This window comes from Ursus maritimus, unplaced genomic scaffold (assembly GCF_017311325.1).
Source record: "Ursus maritimus isolate PB19 unplaced genomic scaffold, ASM1731132v1 scaffold_7, whole genome shotgun sequence".
Classification (NCBI taxonomy): Eukaryota; Metazoa; Chordata; class Mammalia; order Carnivora; family Ursidae; genus Ursus; species Ursus maritimus.
Window position 1 is genome coordinate 57,005,799 of NW_024426885.1, and position 22,870 is coordinate 57,028,668.

General features: G+C 38.3%; 1 protein-coding gene across 1 annotated transcript in view; it reads left to right on the forward strand.

Moving 5' to 3' along the window:
• CTNNA3 (catenin alpha 3) overlaps nucleotides 1-22,870 on the forward strand; it is a 1,592,500-nt gene that overhangs the window by 73,200 nt on the left and 1,496,430 nt on the right. The window contains exon 3 of the mRNA XM_008695933.2: nucleotides 5,049-5,152. Coding sequence (XP_008694155.2) covers nucleotides 5,054-5,152 — 99 coding nt within the window. The 5' untranslated portion in view covers nucleotides 5,049-5,053. The remainder of the gene's footprint in view (nucleotides 1-5,048; nucleotides 5,153-22,870) is intronic.

Consider the following 22,870-nt stretch of genomic DNA (forward strand, 5'->3'; position numbering starts at 1 on the left):
GGGAGAAGGGAAGGATCCACATGGGTGCATTTGCTCCGCCTTGAGGACTCTCCCTGGAGACATCTGTTACTGCTGTCAAGTCATTTGTTTTCCTCCCCTTGATTCTGAAAACTGGGTTTTAATCTAGTCTTCTTGTCTTCAAACTTGTACCTTTTCCACTTTATGAAATAGTCTCAATTGGAGAGAAGTCAAAAAGTGACATATTTCAATTCAACATAAGGAAGAACTTTATAAAAGTAATCCCAGGGGTGCCTGGGTGGCTCAGTCAGTTAAACATCTGCCTTCAGCTCAGATCATGATCCCAGGGTCTTGGGATGGAGCCCCACATGGGGCTCCCTGCTTGGTGGAAGTCTGCTTGTCCTTTTCCCTCTGCTCCAGCCCCCTGCCCCTCCCTTCCTCTCCACTGATTCCTCTCCCACATGCTCTCTCCCCTCCTTGTGCTCTCTCCCTGGCTTGTGTGCTCACTCTCTCAAATAATAAAGAAAAAGTAACCCCAGAATCTAATGGTATAGTGAGTACTCATCATTTCTATTCATCCAAGTCCAGTACATTGTTGAAATGAAGGATGTCGTAGGAGTTATTCTTGAATTGTTTGAGAAGTGCTCCCTAACTCTATAATACCCTGGATTATAATACCCACAACCTAGTAGGATTTTTATTTTGGATTCACATTATGGTATTGCTGTAAGAATTTGGTAACAGTTTGTCAGACTTTGACCTGGCTTTAACTTCATTTGCAAAATTACTGCCTGATCTCCAATCAATCAGGATTACTGAACAGGACAGATATAAAAGATCCAAAAGATTTTTATAAGAAACAGTCTTTATTCAAAGAAGAATCATTATATGTAGCCAAGGTTCTTCAAGGACTTGTTGGCATATTATTTTATAATTTTGCCATGAAAAAAATGAACTTCTCAATAACTTTCTTTGGCTTAATGCGTATTAAAGACATGGTCACAGATTTAGAAGATACTTTGGCTGAATTAGGTTTGTCTTTTATCTCTTTGTTGAAGAACATTCTTCTAGCAGGATTATATATGATGTGGATAATTTTTATTATTCATTTTTTATTTTCTTTGCCTCTAATTTCTGGTGCTCAACTTGGCTTTGAAAATCCATTGTGAATGAATTTCTGTGAAAGGACATGTTTTTAAAGGCTGTGAAAGTTCTCTTCGCTCTTACTTCAGTTCACAACAGTGTACTCTACCTTTTGTCACTGATACGAAAAAACAAAGCAATGTCAGTGATCTTGACTTGATTTATATGTAGGATGGTACCTGTCATGAGAGGGGTAACAAATGAGCTCCTTTGTGAGTATTCATTTGATAGAACCCTATGGTTATGGAGACTGAAGGACATATTTTGTTGTATATATTGGCTCCAGACTATGCAGAAGTGTCATCATGGGAATATCCTATTTGTCAATTTAGATTTGCGTCTGTTAGAGGGAATTAAAGTGGTAGGTAGAATGACTGGAAAAAGTGAAAACCAAAACCCAAACCAAGCCAAACCAAAACAAAACATTTCAGTCCCAGAAATGTGTTTGAGAGAAACCATTTGGTAATAGTGATGGAGCCTTTCTTGAAACATATCTTCTATATTTCAGATGAATAGCTAAGAAGAGAGATTGTGTTTTTACTTTTAGAAAGGAAATAAAACCAGTGAAAAGGAAGAAAAACAAGGTAGTAAAGGCCTAAATCATTTGGCTTTGTATCTGTCTATATGTATCATCTATCTATCTATCTATCTATCTATCTATCTATCTATCTATTATCTATCTTTATTTTAAACCCATGATTTTTAAAAGTAAGTTTTTAATTTTAATTCTAGTATAGTTAACATACAGTGTTATATTAGTTTCATGTGTACAGTATAGCGATTCAAGAATTGTATACATTGCTCAGTGCTCATCACAGTAAGTGTACTCTTAATCCTCTTCACCCATTTCACCCTTCCTCCCATCCATCTCCCTTCTGATGTACTTTATTTTAAATAAGTACCCTTAGTTTAAGTTATTTTTTTTTCAACAGGAACATTTTTTACTTGAAGCGTATTTGGAGTGCTTCATATATTTTTATATCATAGAATAACAGTAACTTATACTTTCATTTGAAAAGAAATTCAAACAATATTTTTTCACTTAATACAATTTGAATAATATTTTTTTCAAGGCAAAAATGTCTTTTAAAAAGTAAAGGAATTGTAGGCACTTTGTATGAGTGGTTTGTTGGTGGAGTTAAGAATAGACTGAAAACAGGACACACATGATTGTCTGAAAGGGGGCAAAGGTGCCCTGAACAGGCCATTTGGTTGTGTGTAGAAATGTGCTACCTATCAGAAAGTGTACACGCTCTCTGAAATCAACAATGTTGGTTTTTTTTTTTTTTTAAGATTTTATTTATTTGAGAGAGAGAGAATGAGAGAGAGAGCATGAAAAGGGGGAGCGTCATGGGGAGAAGCAGACTCCCTGCTGAGCAGGGAGCCCAATGCAGGACTCGATCTGGGGGCTCCAGGATCTTGACCTGAGCCAAGGGCAGTCACTTAACCAACTGAGCCACCCAGGTGCCCCTGTTGGTGGGTTTTATATAAAATTCGCAACATTTATAGTACAGTTGACCCTTGAACAATGTGGGGATTCAGGGCACTGACACCCCCCCTTCCTGCACAGGTAAAAATTGGTGTATAACTTTTATAGTATTTGCCTCTGCTTAAAAAAAAAAATTATGGGGGTGTCTGGGTGGCTCAGTCGGTTAAGTGTCCCACTTTTGATTTCAGCTCAGGTCATGATCTCAGGGTCGTGAGATTGAGCTCTGGGTAGGGTTCTGCACTGGGCGTGAAGCCTGCTTAAGATTGTCTCTCCCTCTCCCTCCAGTCCCCCAAAATAAAACCAAATAAAAAAAAATTACATTATTAATCTAAGAGTTCATCAAGATAAGAGTTAATTTTAGTTACAGGATGGTTTCATGTGTATGTCTCTCTCTGCGTGTGATCAGGTGTATGGTGTGGAAAGGCCTTGGTAAAGCACTGACCTTTTCACTTACACATACCCGTGGAGATCATGATTATCTTTGGAATATATACAGTAACACGTTTATGAATCTAGAAAAGGATCCACCAGAGTGGGAGAGATTGATGAGCAAAGAGATGCTGATTTTATGGAATTAGGCCAATGGTCATTGACAAAGTCTAGGAGGAGAATGGGAATAGACTCAGGGGAAACAGTTGGGAGGGAACATGGGCCCTACCCTGAGACTCTGATATCCCTTGGAGTTGGAGGCAGGGGTATAGAAAAAAGAACAATCCTCTCTCCTAGGATCACAGGGATGGAAAGGAGTGTTGAAGGCATTGATTCTGGATAAGAGAAACACCATGAAAATGTGTTCTTTCCTCCTCCCTTTCCTTTTCCCACATATGTACTTGTGATAAAGTTTAATTTATAAATTAGGCACAGTAAGAGGTTTATAATAGTAACTAATAAAACAATTATAGCAATATACTGTAATGAAAGTTATATGGTATGGTGTCTCTTTTCTTTTCAAAATATCTTATTGTACTCAGTATCTTGTGGGATGTTAAACTGCCTATCTGTTGAGATGATGTGAGGTCAATGACCTAGGCATTGTGATGTAGCCCAGGCTTCCATTTATTTTCTGATGGTACGTCAGAAGGAAAATCATCTGTTTCTGGACTGGATCACAAGTGACCATGGGTAACTGAAGCCACAGAAAGCAAAGCTGTAGATAAGGGGGGACTATTGTAGTACTTCCTAATTATTTTTGTTTTCGTTTCCGTGGGTGCCATAGGGAATAACCGGATATTTTCTGAGGGTGGAATCTTATGTTCTCTTGCCTAAAAATATAGAAGAAAATGGGTAATATCTAAGTGGGAAGGTTTTTGCATTGATAGTAACACATGTTTCTGTGTATTATAAATTTGTTTATTTTTTTTATTTTTTTATTTTTTTAAAGATTTTATTTATTTATTCGACAGAGATAGAGACAGCCAGCGAGAGAGGGAACACAAGCAGGGGGAGTGGGAGAGGAAGAAGCAGGCTCATAGCAGAAGAGCCTGATGTGGGGCTCGATCCCAGATCGCCGGGATCACGTCCTGAGCCGAAGGCAGACGCTTAACCGCTGTGCCACCCAGGCGCCCCTATAAATTTGTTTATTTTTAACAGACTAAGTTACATATAGGCGATACATGTTTCTTACTGCTTATCTCTGTGGGCCTTTAGTAAATACTTGATTGTGAATAAGGTAATACAAATTTGTGGACTTGGCAATTTGGGTAATAGATTTTATAGCCAATTTGTTAATTTGAATATATTATGATATATATGCCACATGTGGTCATTGAGATATTTGTGTGTTCTTATGCAAAAATCTCACTGATTTTAAGATTAATGTTAATGCCTTAAAGATGGCTTGTCATTTTTTTCTTATTTTGTCTTGCCCAAATATCAATCCCTTCTCTCTTTTTATAATAACTATGCCAATTTAAATTAGTTTATTTTCTGTATAGGAAAGTAAATTGCCCCCAACTTTCTTCTTCAATCAAAACCCTCAGACAGTTCCTCAAACAAATAGAGGTGTATCACATCTTCCAAAATCCTGCTTGGCTCCTCATCTGAGTCATCATTAAGAAGAATAAAGAAAATATGAGTGCTGGCTGCCTCAGTGCTATGATTTCTTGGAAGTCAGAGCACTTGCTGGCCATAAGATATGTTTCACCGACTTGACCATTCATTTTTACTTAAGACTCCTGAACAGATGCAAACCCACCCTGGGTTATTATTTTAGTCATGATCATACTAACATAGTTTAATTTGGTAGAGGATCTAAGCCCAGACTGCATGAACAGAGAACAGATGGGGAAGGAATCTCATTTCTCTGTTGATGGACCTGTCACCCTGGTCCTCTGAGGGCTACAGCTGATAACAGGAAGAGGGGCCGAATACAAATCTTATGTATTATATGATTTTCATTAGTGCTTCCCTTTAGAAAGTACTTTTATTTATTAATAGGTGTCTTTGTTTTTTTGCACAGGCAGCATGTCAGCTGAAACACCAATCACACTGAATATTGATCCTCAGGATCTGCAGGTCCAAACATTCACTGTAGAGAAGCTCCTGGAGCCACTCATAATCCAGGTATGAAGACCATGGAAATGATAATATGTAACGTCAGAAGAACTAAAAAATGGGAAAAGTAGATCATGAACCAAGGAAAGATTTGATTTTTATAGAGGGAATATGTCATCTAAAATTGCTTTTTAAAATACTGTTAAAATATTAAAAAATACATATTTAGTAACAATAGTAACTTTTGGAAAGCTCCCCCCTCCCCAATTCTCTTTTAAAAGCAACAGCTGTGGGGTGCCTGGGTGGCTGAGTTGGTTAAGTGTCCAACTCTTGATTTTGGCTTAGGTCATGATCTTGGCGCTGTGAGATTGAACCCTGTGGGGGTCTGTGCTTAGCACAGAGTCTACTTGTCTCCCTATCCCCACTTGTGTGTGCACTCTCTCTCTCTCAAATCAATAAATAAAATCTTAAAAAAAAATAAAAGCAACAACCATAAAAATATGTATATACAGCTTTCAAAGTACCTTTATATAAAATCTCTTGTTTTATAGTCATGAAAACTGAGTGAGGCAGGCAGCATGGTTAAAACCATCCTTATTATATAGATGAAGAAATTGAGCCTAGAGAATTTCAGTGACTTGTCCTAAGGCACATGGTGGCTTATTTGTCAAATAGGAAATTATTTTTAAAATATCAAAATGTATGAGAAAAGCAGCTATTTAAGAAACTGTGTGATAAAGTCTTTCATAAAGTCAGTAATCCTTTCATAATATACATCATGATTCTCTGACTTATTATGCAAGTCCAGATTTTATTTATTGGAATTCTTAAAGCAGAGCTTGAAAAAAACTTATACTATGCTGTAGATCTAAATTTTTGTCCTTAACCCAAAATTTACGAGGGAACTTCCCTTAGGCTTACCATGCATTATACCTCCTAAGACAAATTATCCCTTTCTCTTTTTTCTATTTAAGTATAATTAACATACAGTGTTATATTAATTTTAGGTGTACATTGATTTAACAACTCTGTACATTTCTCAGTGCTCATTGTACTGTTAGTTCCGTTTATCTGTTTCACCCATCCCCTCCATGCTCCCTCTGGCAGCCACCAGTTTGTTCTCTGAATTTATGTGTCTGTTTTTTTATTTGTTCGTTTGTTTTGTTTCTTAAATTCCACATTTCAGTGAAATCATATGGTACTTGTCTTTCTCTAACTGACATATTTCATTTAGTATTATACCCTCTAGATCCATCCCTATTGTTGCAAATGGCAAGATTTCATTCTTTTTTAATGGCTGAGTAATATTCCATCGTATATACATACCACCTCTTCTTTATCCATACATCTATCAATGGACACTTGGGCTGTTTCCACAATTTCGCTAATGCAGATAATGCTGCAATAAATACAGCGGTGTATATTTTTTTGAATTACTGTTTTTGTATTTTTTGGGTAAATACCTAGTAGAATTACTGGATCATGTGGTAATCCTATTTTTAATTTTTTGAGGAACCTCCATACTGTTTTCCAGTGACTGCACCAGTTTGATTTCCCACCAACAGTGCATAAGGATTCCTTTTTCTCTACATTCTTGCCAACACTTGTTGTTTTTTTGTGTTTTTGATTTTAGCCATTCTGACAGGTGTGAGGTGGTATCTCATTGTGGTTTTGATTTGTATTTCCCTGATGCCGAGTGATGTTGAATACTTTTTTTTTTAATATGTATCACCAAGTTTTTTGGTGAGATTTTTAAATGAATTCTCACAAGTCATTTAAGATTTTGTTCCTGTGTAGTTACCAGGCATGAATAGGGAAATGGCCTTCATTTTGGGGACGCCTCGTAAAGGCTAGTACATTTATGCGACTGCATGACCCTTATTTGTTCCGTAAGAGTAGAACATTAGGGTTGATTAGTTAAGACTTGCTAATCAGGAGACCCTCCAAGATGGTGGAGGAGTAGGGGATCCCATTTTGTCTGGTCCCTGGAAATCAGCTAGATAGTTATAAACTCATTCTGAAAACCTGCAAAATCAGCCAGTGATCGGAGAAAAGAATTGCTACAATTCTACGAATAGAAAAGCAACCACTTTTTGCAAGGTAGGAAGTGAGGAGACGTGAATCTGAGGCAATACACTGGAAGATAAACCTGGGGGGGAAGGAGCCTCTGTATGCCAGGTACCAGAAAGTGTTATAAGCAGCAGAGTGCAAAACCAGAACTTTTAGAAGCTTACCTGAAAGGCGTTCAGGAGGCGAAGCTGGCGGAATCCCAGGTGGGACACCTTGGTCTCAGGATCCCCGGGGTCACAAAAAGAATGGGGGTGCCTGAGTGCAGCAGAGTTCCCAGGCATTGGAGCGGGGAAGCCAGTTGCAAACAGTGAGACCAGGCTCCGGCTTACTGCTTGGTGTTGCCATAAACGGAGAACCGCTGTCTAGTCAGTCTAATGCTCTCTGAGCGGGGGCCCAGCAAGAGGCAAAACCGCAGTGAGAACCCCTTCCCTACCGTGGGAGCAGCGGTGGTGTGCATGCGTGCTGCAAGGGTCCATAAAGTTTGGAGACTTGAATTGGGGTGGAGTGCTTGAGATGAAAGTGCTCGGTCACAGGCTGGGTAAACACAGAGTGTGGATGGAAACTGGGGAGACAAGAGTGATTGATCACTTTTCTGTGAGGGTACACTGAAGAGCGGGGGACACAAACTTTCAGCTCCTGGGCTAGAGATTGGGGTGCAGCCATTTTCAAACCTCCCCTTCTCCCACTGGTTCTGGAGCCCACTTACATTGAGCCTGGCCCCCTGGCGATGGCGGTGCAATTCCATCAGGGCAAAGACACCTGGGAATCAGGTAACAGGGCCCTCCCCCAGAAGACCAGCAGGAACTTCTGGCAAATACCAAGTTTACCAGTTGTACAGAACTGTAAAACTCCAGCTCTTGGGAAAGAAGTATATAGCATTTGTGGCTTTTTCTTATTATTCTTTAGTCCTTCAGTTTTATATTTTATTATCCTTTTCAGCTATTTTCTTATTTTAGCAATTATTTTTTTAAGTCTTTTTAATTTTCATTTTTTTTGCTTATGGTATATATATATATTTTTTTTTCTTTCATTTTTTGGTTTCCTTTCATTGTATTCAACTTTACTTTTGTATATATATAAGTTTTTCTTTCTGACCTATTTTGGGAGACCTTTTCTAGTTTCTTCTAACACACAGACCAAAATATACCCAGGATCTAGTTTACTGTTCTGTTTGGTTTAACTTCTTGTCTGATTTTATTTCCATTTTATTCCCCCTTTTTTCCCTTTTCTTTTCTGTTTGGTTTCTTTTCTCTTCTGATTAGTGTAGTGTATATTTTTCTGGTATAGTTACTATTCTTTAGTCCTTTGGTTTTATATTTTATTATCCTTTTCAACTATTTTCTTATTAATTTTTTAAGTCTTTTTTAATTTTAATTTTACACTTATGGTTTATATATATATAGTTTTTTCATTTTTGGCTTCATGTCATTGTATTCAACTACATTTTTGTATATATATATAAGGCTTTCTTTCTTGCCTGTTTTGGGATCCAGTTTCTTCTAACAAACAGACCAAAATACACTCAGGATCCAGTTTATTGTTCTGTTCTACTTGTTTGATTTTTTTTTTTAAAGATTTTATTTATTTATTTGACAGAGATAGAGACAGCCAGCGAGAGAGGGAACACAAGCAGGGGGAGTGGGAGAGGAAGAAGCAGGCTCACAGTGGAAGAGCCTGATGTGGGGCTCGATCCCACAACGCTGGGATCACGCCCTGAGCCGAAGGCAGACGCTTAACCGCTGTGCCACCCAGGCGCCCCTACTTGTTTGATTTTATTCTCAGTTTTTTTCTCTTTTTTTCTTTTTGGTTTCTGTTCTCTTCTGATTTTTGTAGTGTATCTTTTTCTGGTGTCATTGTTGCTATGTTTGTATTTTCCCTCCCTTTCATCTATTCTTTTCTGTACATAATGACTAGATGGAAGAACTCATCCCAAAAAAGAGAACAAGAGGCAGAAATCACAGCTAGGGATCTAATAAATATGGATATAAGTAAGATGTTGGAACAAGAATTCAAAACAATGATTGTAAAGATACTAGTGGGGCTTGAAAAAAGCATAGAAGACACTAGAGAACCCCTTCGTGGAGAAATAAAAGAACTAAAATCTGGTCGAAATAAAAAAGGCTATTTCTGAGATGCAATAAAAAATGGAGACTCTAACTGCTAGGATGAATGAGGCAGGAGAGAGAGACAGTGATATAGAAGATAAAATGATGGAAAATAAGGAAGCTGAGGAAAAGAGAGGTAAACAACTACTGGACCATAAGGGGAGGATTTGAGAGATCAGCAAGACCATAAAACAAAACAATATTATAATACTTGGGGTCCCAGAGGAAGAGGAAAGAGAGAGAGGGGCAGAAGTATTAGTCAAACAAATTATAGTGGAGAACTTCCCTAATCTGGGGAAGGAAACAGGCATTCAAGTCCAGGAGGGACAGAGAACCCCCCCCTCAAAATCAATAAAAATAGATCAACATCTAGGCATATAATAGTGAAGCCTGCAAATTTCAGAAATAAAGAGAAAATCTTGAAAGCAGCTTGGGACAAGAGGTCCTTAACTAACTGCAAGGGTAAAAACATAAGGCTGGCAGCAGACCTATCCACAGAGACCTGGCAGGCCAGAAAAGACTGGCATGATATATTTAACTTGCTAAATGGGAAAACTATGCAGCCTAGAATACTTTATCCAGCCAGGCTGTCATTCAGAATGGAAGGAGAGATAAAGAGGTTCCAGGACAAACAGAAACTGAAAGAATTTGTGATCACTAAACCAGCCCTGCAAGAAATATTAAAGGGGATCCTTTAAGTGAAGAGAGAGCTGAAAAGTAACAAAGACTAGAAAGGAACAGAGACAATATACAGAAATAGTAACTTTACAGTTAATATAGTGGCACTGAATTCATATTTTTCAATAATTACTCTGAATGTAAATGGACTAAATGTTCCAATCAAAAGACACAGGGTATCAGATTAGATTAAAAAAAAAAAAAACACAAGACCCATCAATATGCTGTCTACAAGAGATTCATTTACAAAAAGCCCCCAGCGAATATCATTCTCAGTGGGGAAAAGCTGAGAGCTTTTCCCCTAAGGTCAGGAGCACAGCAGGGGTGTCCAGTCTCACCACTGTTGTTCAACATACTACTAGAAGTCCTAGCCTCAGCAATCAGACAACATAAAGAAATAAAAGGCATCTGAATTGGCAAAGAAGAAGTCAAACTCACATTCTTTGCAGATGGCATGATACTCTATGTGGAAAACCCAAAAGACTCCACCCCAAAATTGCTAGAACTCATACAGGAATTCAGCAAAGTGGCAGGATATAACATCAATGCACAGAAATCAGTTGTATTCCTATACACTAATAATGAAACAGAAGGAAGAGAAATTAAGGAATTGATCCCATTTATAATTGCACCCAAAACCATAAGATACCTAGGAATAAACCTAACCAAAGAGGGAAAGGACCTGTACTCAGAAAACCATAGAACATTCATGAAAGCAGTTGAGGAAGACACAAAGAAATGGGAAAACGTCCATGCTCATGTATTGGAAGAACAAATACTGTTAAAATGTCTATGCTACCCAAAGCAATCTACACATTCAATGCAATCCCTATCAAAAGACCATCAACATTTTTCACAGAGCTGGAACAAATAATTCTAAAATTTGTATGGAACCAGAAAAGATCCCAAATGGCTAAAGCAATGTTGAAAGAGAAAACCAAAGCTGGTGACCTCACAATTCTGGACTTCAGGCTCTATTACAAAGCTGTAATCATCATGACAGTATGGTGCTGGCACAAAAACAGACATATAGTTCAGTGTTGCAGAATAAGGAACCCAGAAATGGACCCTCCACTCTATGGTCAAGTAATCTTTGACAAAGCAGGAAAGAATATCCAATGGAAAAAAGACAGTCTCTTCAACAAATGGTGTTGGGAAAATTGGACAGCCACCTGCAGAAGAATGAAACTGGACCATTTTCTTACACCATACACAAAAGTAAACTCAAAATGGGTCAAAGACCTTCATGTGAGACAGGAACCTGTCAAAATCCTAGAGGAGAGCATAGGCGAAACCTCTTTGACTTTGGCCACAGCAACTGCTTGTTAGACACGTCTCCAAAGGCAAGGGAAACAAAAGCAAAAATGAATTATTGGCACTTCATCAAGATGAAAAGCTTTTGCACTGCAAAGGAAACAGTTGACAAAACCAAAAGACAAGCTACAGAATGGGTGAAGATATTTGCAAATATCTTATCAGATAAAGGGTTAGTATCCAAGATCTATGACGAATTTATCGAACTCAACACCCAAAAAGCAAATAATCCAGTCAAGAAATGGGCAGAAGACATGAACATACAGTTTTGCAAAGAAGATATCCAAATGGCCAACAGACACATGAAAAAATGCTCAACGTCCCTCAGAATTAGGGAAATACAAATAAAAACCACAACGAGATTTCACCTCACAACAGTCAAAATAGCTAAAATTAACAGCTCAGGAAACAAAAAATGTTGGTGAGGATGTGGACAAAGAGGTACCCTCTTACACTGCTTGTGGGAATGCAAACTGGTGCAGCCACTCTGGAAAACACTATGGAGGTTCCTCAAATAGTTAAAAATAGAGCTGCCCTATGATCCAGCAATTGCATTTCTAGGTATTTACCCAGAGGATACAAACGTAGTGATCCAAAGGGGCACCTGCACCCTAATGCTTATAGCAGCAATGTCTGCAATAGCCAAAATATGGAACGAGCTTAGATGTCCACTGACAGATGAATGAATAAAGAAGAGGTGGTATGTATATATAATGGAATATTACTCAGCCATCACCATTTGCAGCGATGTGGATGGAACTAGAGGGTGTTATGCTAAACAAAATAAGTCAGAGAAAGTAAATTATCATATTTCACTCATGCCAAATTTAAGAAACAAAACAGAGGATCATAGGGGAAGGAAGGGAAAAATAAAATAAGACATCAGAGAGGGGAGATAACCATAAGAGACTCTTAACTATAGGAAACAAACTGAGGATTGCTGAGGGTAACTGAGTGATGGACATTAAGGAGGGCACATGATGTAATGAGCACTGGGTGTTATATGCAACTGATCAATCACTAAACTCTACCTCTGAAACTAACAATACTCTATATGTTAATTAATTGAATTTAAATAAAACAAAATTAAAAAAAACTAAAAAAAGACTTGCTAATCGCAAAGGCTGCTGACATATTGTTTATGAGCAGAGAAAGTATCATTATGAAGAAACTACTTTTTATGTTCTAACTGAAACCAGTAGATGTTTTGCTTTAGTCAAGTATATTGATATAGCAGTCAACAGAGAATACTTTAAGTAAATTCACACTGAAGACTATGCCTTTCACAGCTTATGTGTATTTCCTGGCATGTTTAAAAGCTATTATAAGCTGCAAACATTTATTGAGTCCACCTAGAAAATTAAAAGGGTGAAAATGACCAGAAGTAATTTTATTTGATTGGAAAGAAATTTAACTCTTAAAAAAGGGTGATCATGCTTATTACTTTAGAGGGCTTTCAATATAGTGCCTGGATTCAGACTTCTCATGATCTACAAGTAGATATATTAGGGAAAGGGGAATTAGTACTTATTATATGCTAGATAGATCTCATGTATATGTAAGTATAGTTGCTAATTTATGTTCTTTAAGATTTTCGTCAATGTTTTTGAACGTGTTTCTTGATTTCTTGAAGGAAGTTTGGTATATCAGTTCACCAGTATCCCAGTTAGAAAAAAGTTTCTAGATCTTAGCAATCTTCAAGTCAAAGTAAATGAAAAATATTAATAAAATTAGAATATTTACTTGTTCAGAAACTATCCCATAAAGGAGAATTCTAGTGCAACAAAATTATTTGGACATACTCTTTTTTTTTTTTTTTAAAGATTTCATCCATTCACTTGACAGAGATAGAGACAGCCAGCGAGAGAGGGAACACAAGCAGGGGGGTGGGAGAGGGAGAAGCAGACCTCCAGCAGAGGAGCCTGACATGCGGCTCGATCCCAGAACGCCGGGATCATTCCCTGAGCCGAAGGCAGATGCTCAACGACTGAGCCACCCAGGCGCCTCTGGACATACTCTTGATTTTCATTTTAATGGGATTATCCTTATCAAAAACCAGTGCATTTCAAACTCAAAGAATTATTAAAATAACTGACCTTTTTGTTAATGCACAGCCTTCATGTATCTGTCACTTTGATCATGTATTACATATCAATACAAGTAAAAATTTTCATTAAATTGTATTATAGGTGTTTTTTTCTAGAATAGCATCATACTGAATATCTCATCACATTCTTTTTTTTTTTTTCGGAGTGTTTATTTTGAAATAGTTACATGGTTTAAGTAATATTGTCTGTGATCATACTGGAAAACATTCCAAAAGAAGTTCATGATCTTTAAGTTCATAGTGCCACCAGATGAAGTTAGCAATGTAGTAATACCATTAAAAAAATTCTCACTTTTACTCATTATTTATCTTTTTTTTTTTTTTTAAAGATTTTATTTATTTATTTGACAGAGATAGAGACAGCCAGTGAGAGAGGGAACACAAGCAGGGGGAGTGGGAGAGGAAGAAGCAGGCTCATAGCGGAGGAGCCTGATGTGGGGCTCGATCCCGTAACGCCGGGATCACGCCCTGAGCCGAAGGCAGACGCTTAACCGCTGTGCCACCCAGGCGCCCCTCATTATTTATCTTAATGTTATTTTCCTTTGCTTTCAGAAATTGCTTCCCACTTCTGTATATAACTCAAGTCAAAATTACATTTTAATTTTTGGAGTAATTGGTCATAGATACTATTATGTCACTCTGGCTTCTATTCATTTATTCATAAATCTTTATTCTGCTCTTTTTATAGTTACCAGAGTGTTTGCCACCAAACTTGATTTATCTTTAATCTATTTTTTTTCTTTTGGGCACAGGTAAATTACTAGGTCATTTTGTAGGGATGTTCAGTCTGGGATATATTTCAATCATTCGCTTTCATTTTCTCTGTGTTATAACTTACACAGTTGCATCCCTCTGTAATAAATTCCTCCAATGGATCAGAAATAATTTTTTTTCTCAGCAATTACATTTTTATGATTGCAACTGTAGGCATCTGCACTTTATCACTTTCAAGATCCAGATTTGGCAGTGCAGTGCAGTGCAGAATGTCTATTTATGCAGAATTGCGATTAAAAGAATTTACATCTCTATGTCGTATACTCTCTGAAGGAGATAAAAACTGCTAGATCATGCTACAGTCATTACATAATAGAACCGTCTATAATCTTATTTGCCACAAAATATAATTTTCTATGTGTCAGATTCATATTGAATGTGAACTAAAAGAATTACTCAAAATCTTTTAAGATAAAAACAATAGCAAACTTCTTACAATGTGTTATCTCATATAAAGGTTTTTTGGAGCAGAGGTTCAAAAGTATTTTATGATGTATACATATCCCATGTTTTCAAGAGGTAAATACAGAGTTAAATCAATAGTAGTAAACAATATTTCTCTGGCTCTTACCCTCCTAACTCTTGTATGACCTCTTGGCCTTTTCTTGGCTTCTACTTCTATAGTGTCTCCATTTATCTCTGGGAGTCCCTTGGGGATGGTTTTATATACTCAGTAATACTCATTCAGTCTAGTTTAAGAGTATCTGCTAGCTTTTTTATCAGTCAGCATAAGCTAGCTTATGCTGTGATAAGACAAATGCCAAATATCTGAGGCTTAATAAAAGTTAATTTCCTGCTCAAGCTACATGTACAGTGTGAGTTAGCAGGGGATCTCTACTTAGTATCAGCACCCAGGAACCCAGGCTCCATCTCAATATTTACTTCCAGTGTTGTAACAGAAGAGAACATGATGAATCATGCAAAGTGTCCTAAAATGTCTACCCAGCTGTGATATATGTCAATTCCCCTACTGCTCTTGGCAAAGCAAGTAATGTAGTTCAGTGTGGATACTGGATATGTGATCCTGCCCTGGACTCAGGAGAATGGGAATACTGTGAAAAGCTCCAGTAACTATTATCTTCCCATTGCCTTCTTTTTAGGGGTTCCTTTTTTGGTGGGCAACTGACTTACATACTCAAGGAGTATCAGTTGGCAAGGAGCCTCTGAGGCAATCTAGCATGCAAGCTTTGCCTCTAGGGGAAGATGGTGAATTGATTCTATCACCATCACCTGTGTAGGGGATTGACTACGTACTGAGAGTTAAGTGGTTAGTACCTAGGGTTAAAGGTTCTGTCAGGTGCTAAACTAAAGACACACAGAAAGAAGTAGAGACATGGAGAAGAGTTCTAGTGGAGCAGTTTTCAGATTCAGATCCACAAACTCCTGCTGTTGAGGGACAGAAATGTTACCTACTTGCCAGAGTTTTAATGTATCCTTCCAGTTTCCAAACCACATTCTGTCTCAGAATTATACTCTAGGTTCGTTGGGGCCTCACTGTTTCCAGTTTCCTGGAGCATTGGCCATGTAGTCCTGATGCTTGTTTTCCTCATGTAATATGATTCCCTGGCCTCCTACCTTCTCTTCTGAAAGTTCTGAGAAGTTCAAAACAAGTGTCTAAATGTTCAAAAGAAGTTCCATTAGTAACAGCAATCCAGGGTTCCTGTACTTGTTCTCATTACTTATGCTAGAATGGAGATTTTCCTGCGAAGTCTCTCTTTTGTTTTTCTTCTCTTCTCCAAAATTTGGAGTGTCTGAGGTATGACTTACTTGTGCTTCCAAAACTATCTGTCATGTTTTCCCCTTTTGTCTGACTCTGTCTTGTTGATGATCCACTGCCAATGATGCCCATCATGAGGCTGGGAATGACATGTCAAGGTAGCCATGTCCCAGTGCCTCCAAAGCTGCCAGTTCTCAAGGTGGCAGAATGGCTCTGGGCTTCTACAGAGGCGAGAATGCCTCTCTTCCCAACTGTGCTGTCACATGGGCCCCAATGAAACAATACTTACACCTCGAGTCACACAAAATTCCCCTTTCAGCTCCTTCTCCAATATCCTTCCTTTCCTTGTTAGAGTAAAACCCAATACAAGTGCCTAGATGGTGAATTCTTACTCCTCTAAGCACCATGTTTTTCTTTCTTTCCTGGCTCCCATGCAGAACCTCTCTGCCACACCCTACTCTCAACAGAATTGCTTTCTCTCCTTCAGCCAAGGGGAAGAAAAGCAAAAAAGCAATTAGATGATTAGATGTCCAAAGGGTTCATTTCTCACTGTTCTACAGAAGATCTGATTGACTTTCAGGTAGCTGGGAGAAGACCTGCTTTGGCTTCTTAGCCTCCTAGAATATAATTTCCTTTGTTTCTTTCAGAAAATAATTCAAGTTTCATTTGTTTGTGGTGTTTTCTGTCATATCATAGGTCATTTTGAATAAGCATGATGCCATTTACTTAGGTTTCCTTGACTTTATCACCAAGCTTCTTTTCAGAAGCCTTGCTGATTCTGTCAATAGAATTTATGTCAGAATTAATCTTGACGGTTCCAGGGAAATCTGAAAGACAGGTCTGCACACATATAGTGTTCTTGTAGATTACTTTATATGCAAGTATTTGAGCTTCGACTATAAGCTCAACAAGTAGCCTTAGAAGTTAGTATATAAATGTCTTATTTAAACACTTTATAGGTTCAAAGCTTAATAAGTATAAAGATGTTATTTTTATGGTAGGATGAAGAAATAAACTTAATTCTGCCTTACTAATGTGTTAAAGTTTAAGGTGATTCAGCAATAGTTGAATTGATTCTAATAAAGTTAATTTGTTAATTTCTGCATTCATTTATTGCCAGAAGGCTCCTATGGGAAAGCTGTGATGCCATAGTTTCCTTAAGAAACAAATAATTGAGAAAAAGGAAGCCGCTTTTTAAATTAAAATAAGGATAAGAAAAACTAATAGCTAATTGGTTAAAATAGCACAAGTCCAGCAGGATTGTGCTTGGCTGAGCGTATAAGGGGTGCTCCCACCACCAGAATTTGGTAGCTTTTGAGATTAGCTGTGAGCAGATGTCAGTCTCTGCATATTTTCACCTTTTCTTACTTGCTTCCTAGACCTTTTACTCTATCAGACTCTGATTTTCATTCTATTCCAACGTTGCTGCCATGTTGTTCTTATTTCTCTGACCACCCCCAATCCATTCCACTTCTGTTAATACTTTATCTTTTGAGTCACAGCTTGTCTTTTCCTCCACAAATTCAGACTGACCCCACAGATATCCACCTCTAACTTAGCTGTGGAATAAGGTCTTTTTCTTATAAACTGATTCCATAGGCAGCTAGGTGGTGTAGATTGATAAGCCCAGATCCACTTGCCTTTTTAGTGGAACACGCTAGATTGATGGGAGCAATTGTGGTTCAGCTGGCTGAAGGGATAGGAGTCCATATCTCCCCAGATGTCATCACTTTCACTGCTCGAAGTGTGATTCTACCCTTCACAGAAGTTCCTGCACTATTTCAGAACACCCAGCTTGTCTCAAGAAATACTGCCACAGCTTGACACTCCAGGAGTCTACACTAGTGATTGGCAAACTTCTTCTGTATAGGTCCAGATAGTAAATAGTTTCAGCTTTGACAGCCATAGGGTCTCTGTTGTTTGAGTTTGAAAGCAGCCATAGGCAACATGTAAACAAATGGATGTTTACAATGAAACATGGCTGTGTTCCAATAAATTTACTTATAAAACAGTCAAGTGGCCAGATTTGGCCCTGGGTACTTTTTTTGCAGGCTTCTGCTCTAGACTAACAATTTTCTCATGGAGATAATCTGTACTTACTGATTAAAGAAGGGTAAGAAAAAATGTTTTAAAAAAATAAAGAAGTGTAAGAAATGGGCAGTATCCCATACACAGTTGGGAGCTCCCTGTAAGAAAATTATGGTGGGGTTATTTGTGGCCAACCCCTGTGAGAGACACAAAAACCTCCCTTGGGGGAAGAGTGTTAACTAGGCAATTCAGAAAATTTCTGTTACTATTGAGATCCTGTTAGTCCAGTGGTTTTCAACCCTGGCTGCACATTAAAATCACCTGGGGAGCTTTTAAAAATCCTGATGCCCAGGCCACACAGGAAACCAATTAAATTAGAATCTTTGGGAGTAGGACCAAGCAGTAATTTTAAAAGCTCCCAGGAGATTACAATGTGAGAAATGCTGTGCTGGCCTTAATATCAGCCAGTAGTGAACCTGGTTCTGCATCTTAGCCTAAGGCTTACCCTAGTACAGTGCCCCTTCTGACTTTTACTAATGAGTTCGGTAGTGCTCACCTGGAATACATTTGTAAGGAATTCCTGGGGGTAACCTGCATCAACTCGGTAACATGCTCAATTAGCCCTCCTAGGACCCATTATGATTCTTAGTAGCAGCTCTAGGAAAACTACTAGAGCTGAGAGGTCTTGGATCCATGTTCTGCAGCTCTCCCTTACTCAGCAGCCCGCTACTAGGTAGCATTATGGATCCACATATGGACTAGGTTATGGTGGTCTCTAAGTTTTTGAGTAGCCATGGCATCTTAGTTTTGGTGGACTCTATTTGGGGTGGAATTGCCATGAGGAAAGAGATTGATAATGCACAAGTCTGAAATCGTGATGTAGTGTCAAATCACATGAAAAAGTGTATATTTATAATCACCTGCACCAGTGCTTTTCAGCTTGAGCCATGCAAAGGCATCCCTTAAGGAACTTACAAACATCCTGATACCCAGGCCACAGCTAAGGCCAATTAAATCAGAATCCCAAGTAGGACTCTGTTAACAGTATTTTTAAAAAGTCTTCCAGGTGATTGTATTGTATAGCCACTGGAGTAAGACCTTGCTGCCACCTCAGTGTTGTCCATGGACTTGCTGCCTCTGGTTAACTTAGGAACTCCAAAAAATGCAGACCCTTATCCCTGCCCCTTGAATCAGAATCTTGGTGTAATAAGATCCCAGGTGATTTGTGTTGCAGTAAAGTTTGAGGAAGCAGTGTTGGAGACTGTAAATTTTAACTTTCAAATTGCAACATTATGTAGCCAAAGTTGTAAACCACTGCCTTAAACCCTTATCTGTCTGCTGGTACAGAGTGGTGAGGTCACCAGGAATTTCTCAGCTCTGATACTCATTTGTTGCTCTGCTCTGAAGAGGCTGCCCAGGGGTGATTGTCCTGTTGTGAGGGACCTGTCAATTTTTTTTCTGAAGAGGATCTGCTTCTCCCACACCTTGACTAAGCCCGTGGTCACTAGGAACCGTGACCTGAGAAATGAGATTTTTGAGAGCTAGTGCTTCTCCTTTAGAATGTTTGGAACCAGGACATAGTTTGTTATAATCTATAAATAATTTTTACCTCTGGAAAAGTTACTTAACCCTGATATAGCTGAATTTGGATATATATAGTATTATAGCACTGAGTGCTCTATGAACTAATACTTAACAAATGTGGTTTGTGATTTGCAGAAGAGTCCTTTAAAAATTTTTTTTTAAAGTTTATTTAAAACCTCTACATCCAAAATGAGCCTTGAACTCGTGACTCTGAAATCAAAAATCAAAAGTCATTTTCCTCTGACTAAGCCAGCCAGGCACCCTTGAGTTTTTTCTTTTAGGAAACAATTGCATTCTCAACCCCAATAAAGCAAAATACTGTGGTTCTTCAATTTAGATACATTTTCTACCTCACATTTGTAACATTCTGAAATTATATTTTACGACAGATATGAACATTTAATGTAGTTTTCCTTTTCAGTGCTTGTAAGGATTAACAAATTACCCACAGTCCCTTTTGGTAAATACTCAGTCTTTTTAGATAAAATGATCAGAAATGGTGGTTGGGTGAGGGTGTTGCTTATGTGACCTCATGGGAGTGGGATATGGACTTAGGGCCTATTGCTGCAGAGTGGCTGGTCTGGGATACCTTCTGTACTGGTGATCTTTGAGGGATGGCTGAACTCATACATAGTTATCTTGTGAGTGCCTCTGTGTATTTCCTCTGTAGTCTTTTGCTGATAGAATTTGTGGACTACTCTCTCTCATCTTGGTTAGGGTCCGTGGTTCTCTCAAGATGCTCGGCCCTTGATGGTTCTTCAGACCCTTAAATCCCAGCTACATCCTCTGTCAAGTGTTTGGTATTATCCGTCTACTTAGCCTGTGCTGCAGGATTACTTTGCTTCTCACCATGGTGAGCTCAGGGAAGGCCCACCAGTCTTTAGCACAGCCACATTTTGATGGTCCTTTGTGGTGTCTGGGATGGTGTGGGGCTTATCCATGCCTCATGGGAATTAAGGGTGACTTAGGAAAGCTAAGCTGCTCTTCCTTCTACTTATACTGTGATGCCAAGATGACACTGTGGCCACCCTACAGTTTGTGCAGGGCAGTCATAAAGCAGTTTTCTTCCAGAGTTCCAAAGATAAATGGAACCAACTCTGTTTTCAGTATTACTCCTCAATCATGCTAACACAGCTCCCCAGTCTGAGTGAACCTCAGACAGGAGAAATAAGGACATGTATCTTACTTATCTTTCTTACCTGTCAGCCCTTTCTTCTACTAGTCTTTTGAGGCTAGGTGAGGGGAGCTTCCCTACTTTTTCCCCCCTATCTGACCAGATCTTTTTCATTAAACTTGATGATCTAGTCTATCAGATCTAACCTTTGCTAAATAGGAGGCAAAATAATTTAGAAAATGATTTTCTTTTCCTTTAATGGCTTCCACAACTATTTTTTTCTTAAGACCTCAACGGAATCAACTTTGAAACTCAAAGCTGATCAATGGTATTTTTGTTCTGTCTACGCACTCTCTGTCCCTCTCCCTCTCTCTCTCTCTGTGGGGACTAGGCCTTAAGGCTCAGCCTTGGATTTGGAAGGTTCAATATTGACAAAATATTATCTGTACTTACATACTAAAAAGAAGTAATTAATGGTATATGTTATAATTAATGGTGTTTTAGAATTAAGGGATTATGATAATATCCTGATGGTATTAAGATGGGACTTTGGAGCACCAAAGGTTAAGCGCTGGCCAATAAGATTCAAGATTGGTGACTGTTATTAAATTTTTACAAAAAATGAGGCAGAAATACGTTTATTGATTTAGGGACAATGCTGACAAATGAGGCAGACACAACCTAATTAATTTTATTTTATTCTTAAATTGAAGTATAATTTGAAATATAACATTATTTTCAGATGTACAACATAACGAATCAGTTTTGTATATATTGTGAGATGATCACCACAATAAGTCTAATTAACATCCATCACCATACATACAAGTTACAAATTTTACTTTTTGTGATGAGAACTTTTTTTTTTTTTTTTAAAGATTTTATTTATTTATTTGACAGAGAGAGACAGCCAGCGAGAGAGGGAACACAAGCAGGGGGAGTGGGAGAGGAAGAAGCAGGCTCATAGCGGAGGAGCCTGATGTGGGGCTCGATCCCACAACGCCGGGATCACGCCCTGAGCTGAAGGCAGACGCTTAACCGCTGTGCCACCCAGGTGCCCCTGTGATGAGAACTTTTAAGATCTCTCTCAGCAACTTTCAAAAGTGCAATACAGTATTATTAACTGTAGTCACCATGCTACACATTGCATCCTCATGACTTATTTATTTTGTAACTGGAAGTTTGTACCTTTTGACCCATTTTGCCCAAGCCTCCATCTCCCTGCCTCTGACAACCACCATTGTGTTGTCTGTATCTGTGAACTGTTTTTGTTTTTGTTTTTATTTTTTATTTATTTTTTAGAGAGAGAGAGAGATTGAAAGAGTGTGAGTGGGGCAGGGGGAGGGGCAGAGAGAGAGGGAGAGAGAGAATCTTAAGCAGGCTCCTTGCTCAGCATGGAGACCTGAGCCAAAATCAAGAATCAGATGCTTAACCAACTGAGTCACTCAAGTGCCCCCTGTTTTGTTTTGTTTTCCAGGTTCCACATGTAAGTGAGATCATATGGTATTTGTCTTTCTCTGTCTGACTTATTTCACTTATCACAATGCTCTCTGGGTCCATCCATGTTGTCGCAAATGGCAAAATTTTATTTTTTATGGCTGAATACTATTCCATTGCATATGTATACCACATTTTCTTTATCCATTCATTGGTCAGTGGGCACTTAGGTTGTTTCCATATCTTGGCTATTGTAAATAATGCTGTAGTGAACATGGGAGTGCATGTATCCTTTTGAGTTAGTGTTTTTATTTTCTTCTAATAAATACCCAGAAGTGGAATTGCTGGATCATATGGTAGTTCTATTTTTAATTTTTTGAAGAACCTTGATATTATTTTCCATAGTGGCTGCACCATTTATATTTCCACCAACAGTGCCCAGGAGTTCCTTTTTTCACATCCTCACCAACACTTTCTATTTCCTGTCTTTTTGATGATAGCCATTCTAACAGGTGTGAGGTGATACCTCATTGTGGTTTGACATTGTGGTTTTGACTCTGATGATTAGTGATATAGAGGGCCTTTTCATGTAGCTGTTGGTCATCTGTATGTCTTTTTTGGAAAAATGTCTGTTTAGGTCCTCTGCCCATTTGTAATTGAATTGTTTTTTTTTTTTTTACTGTTGAGTTTTTTGAGTTCTTTATTTATTTTGGATATTAACCCCTTATCAGATTTTGATTTGCAAATATTATCTCCCATCTGGTAGGTTGTCTTTTCATTTTGTTGATGATTTCTTTTGTTGTGCATAATCAATTTTAAACTAAGCATTAACATTTAAAACGATTATGGGCTGTAGGCA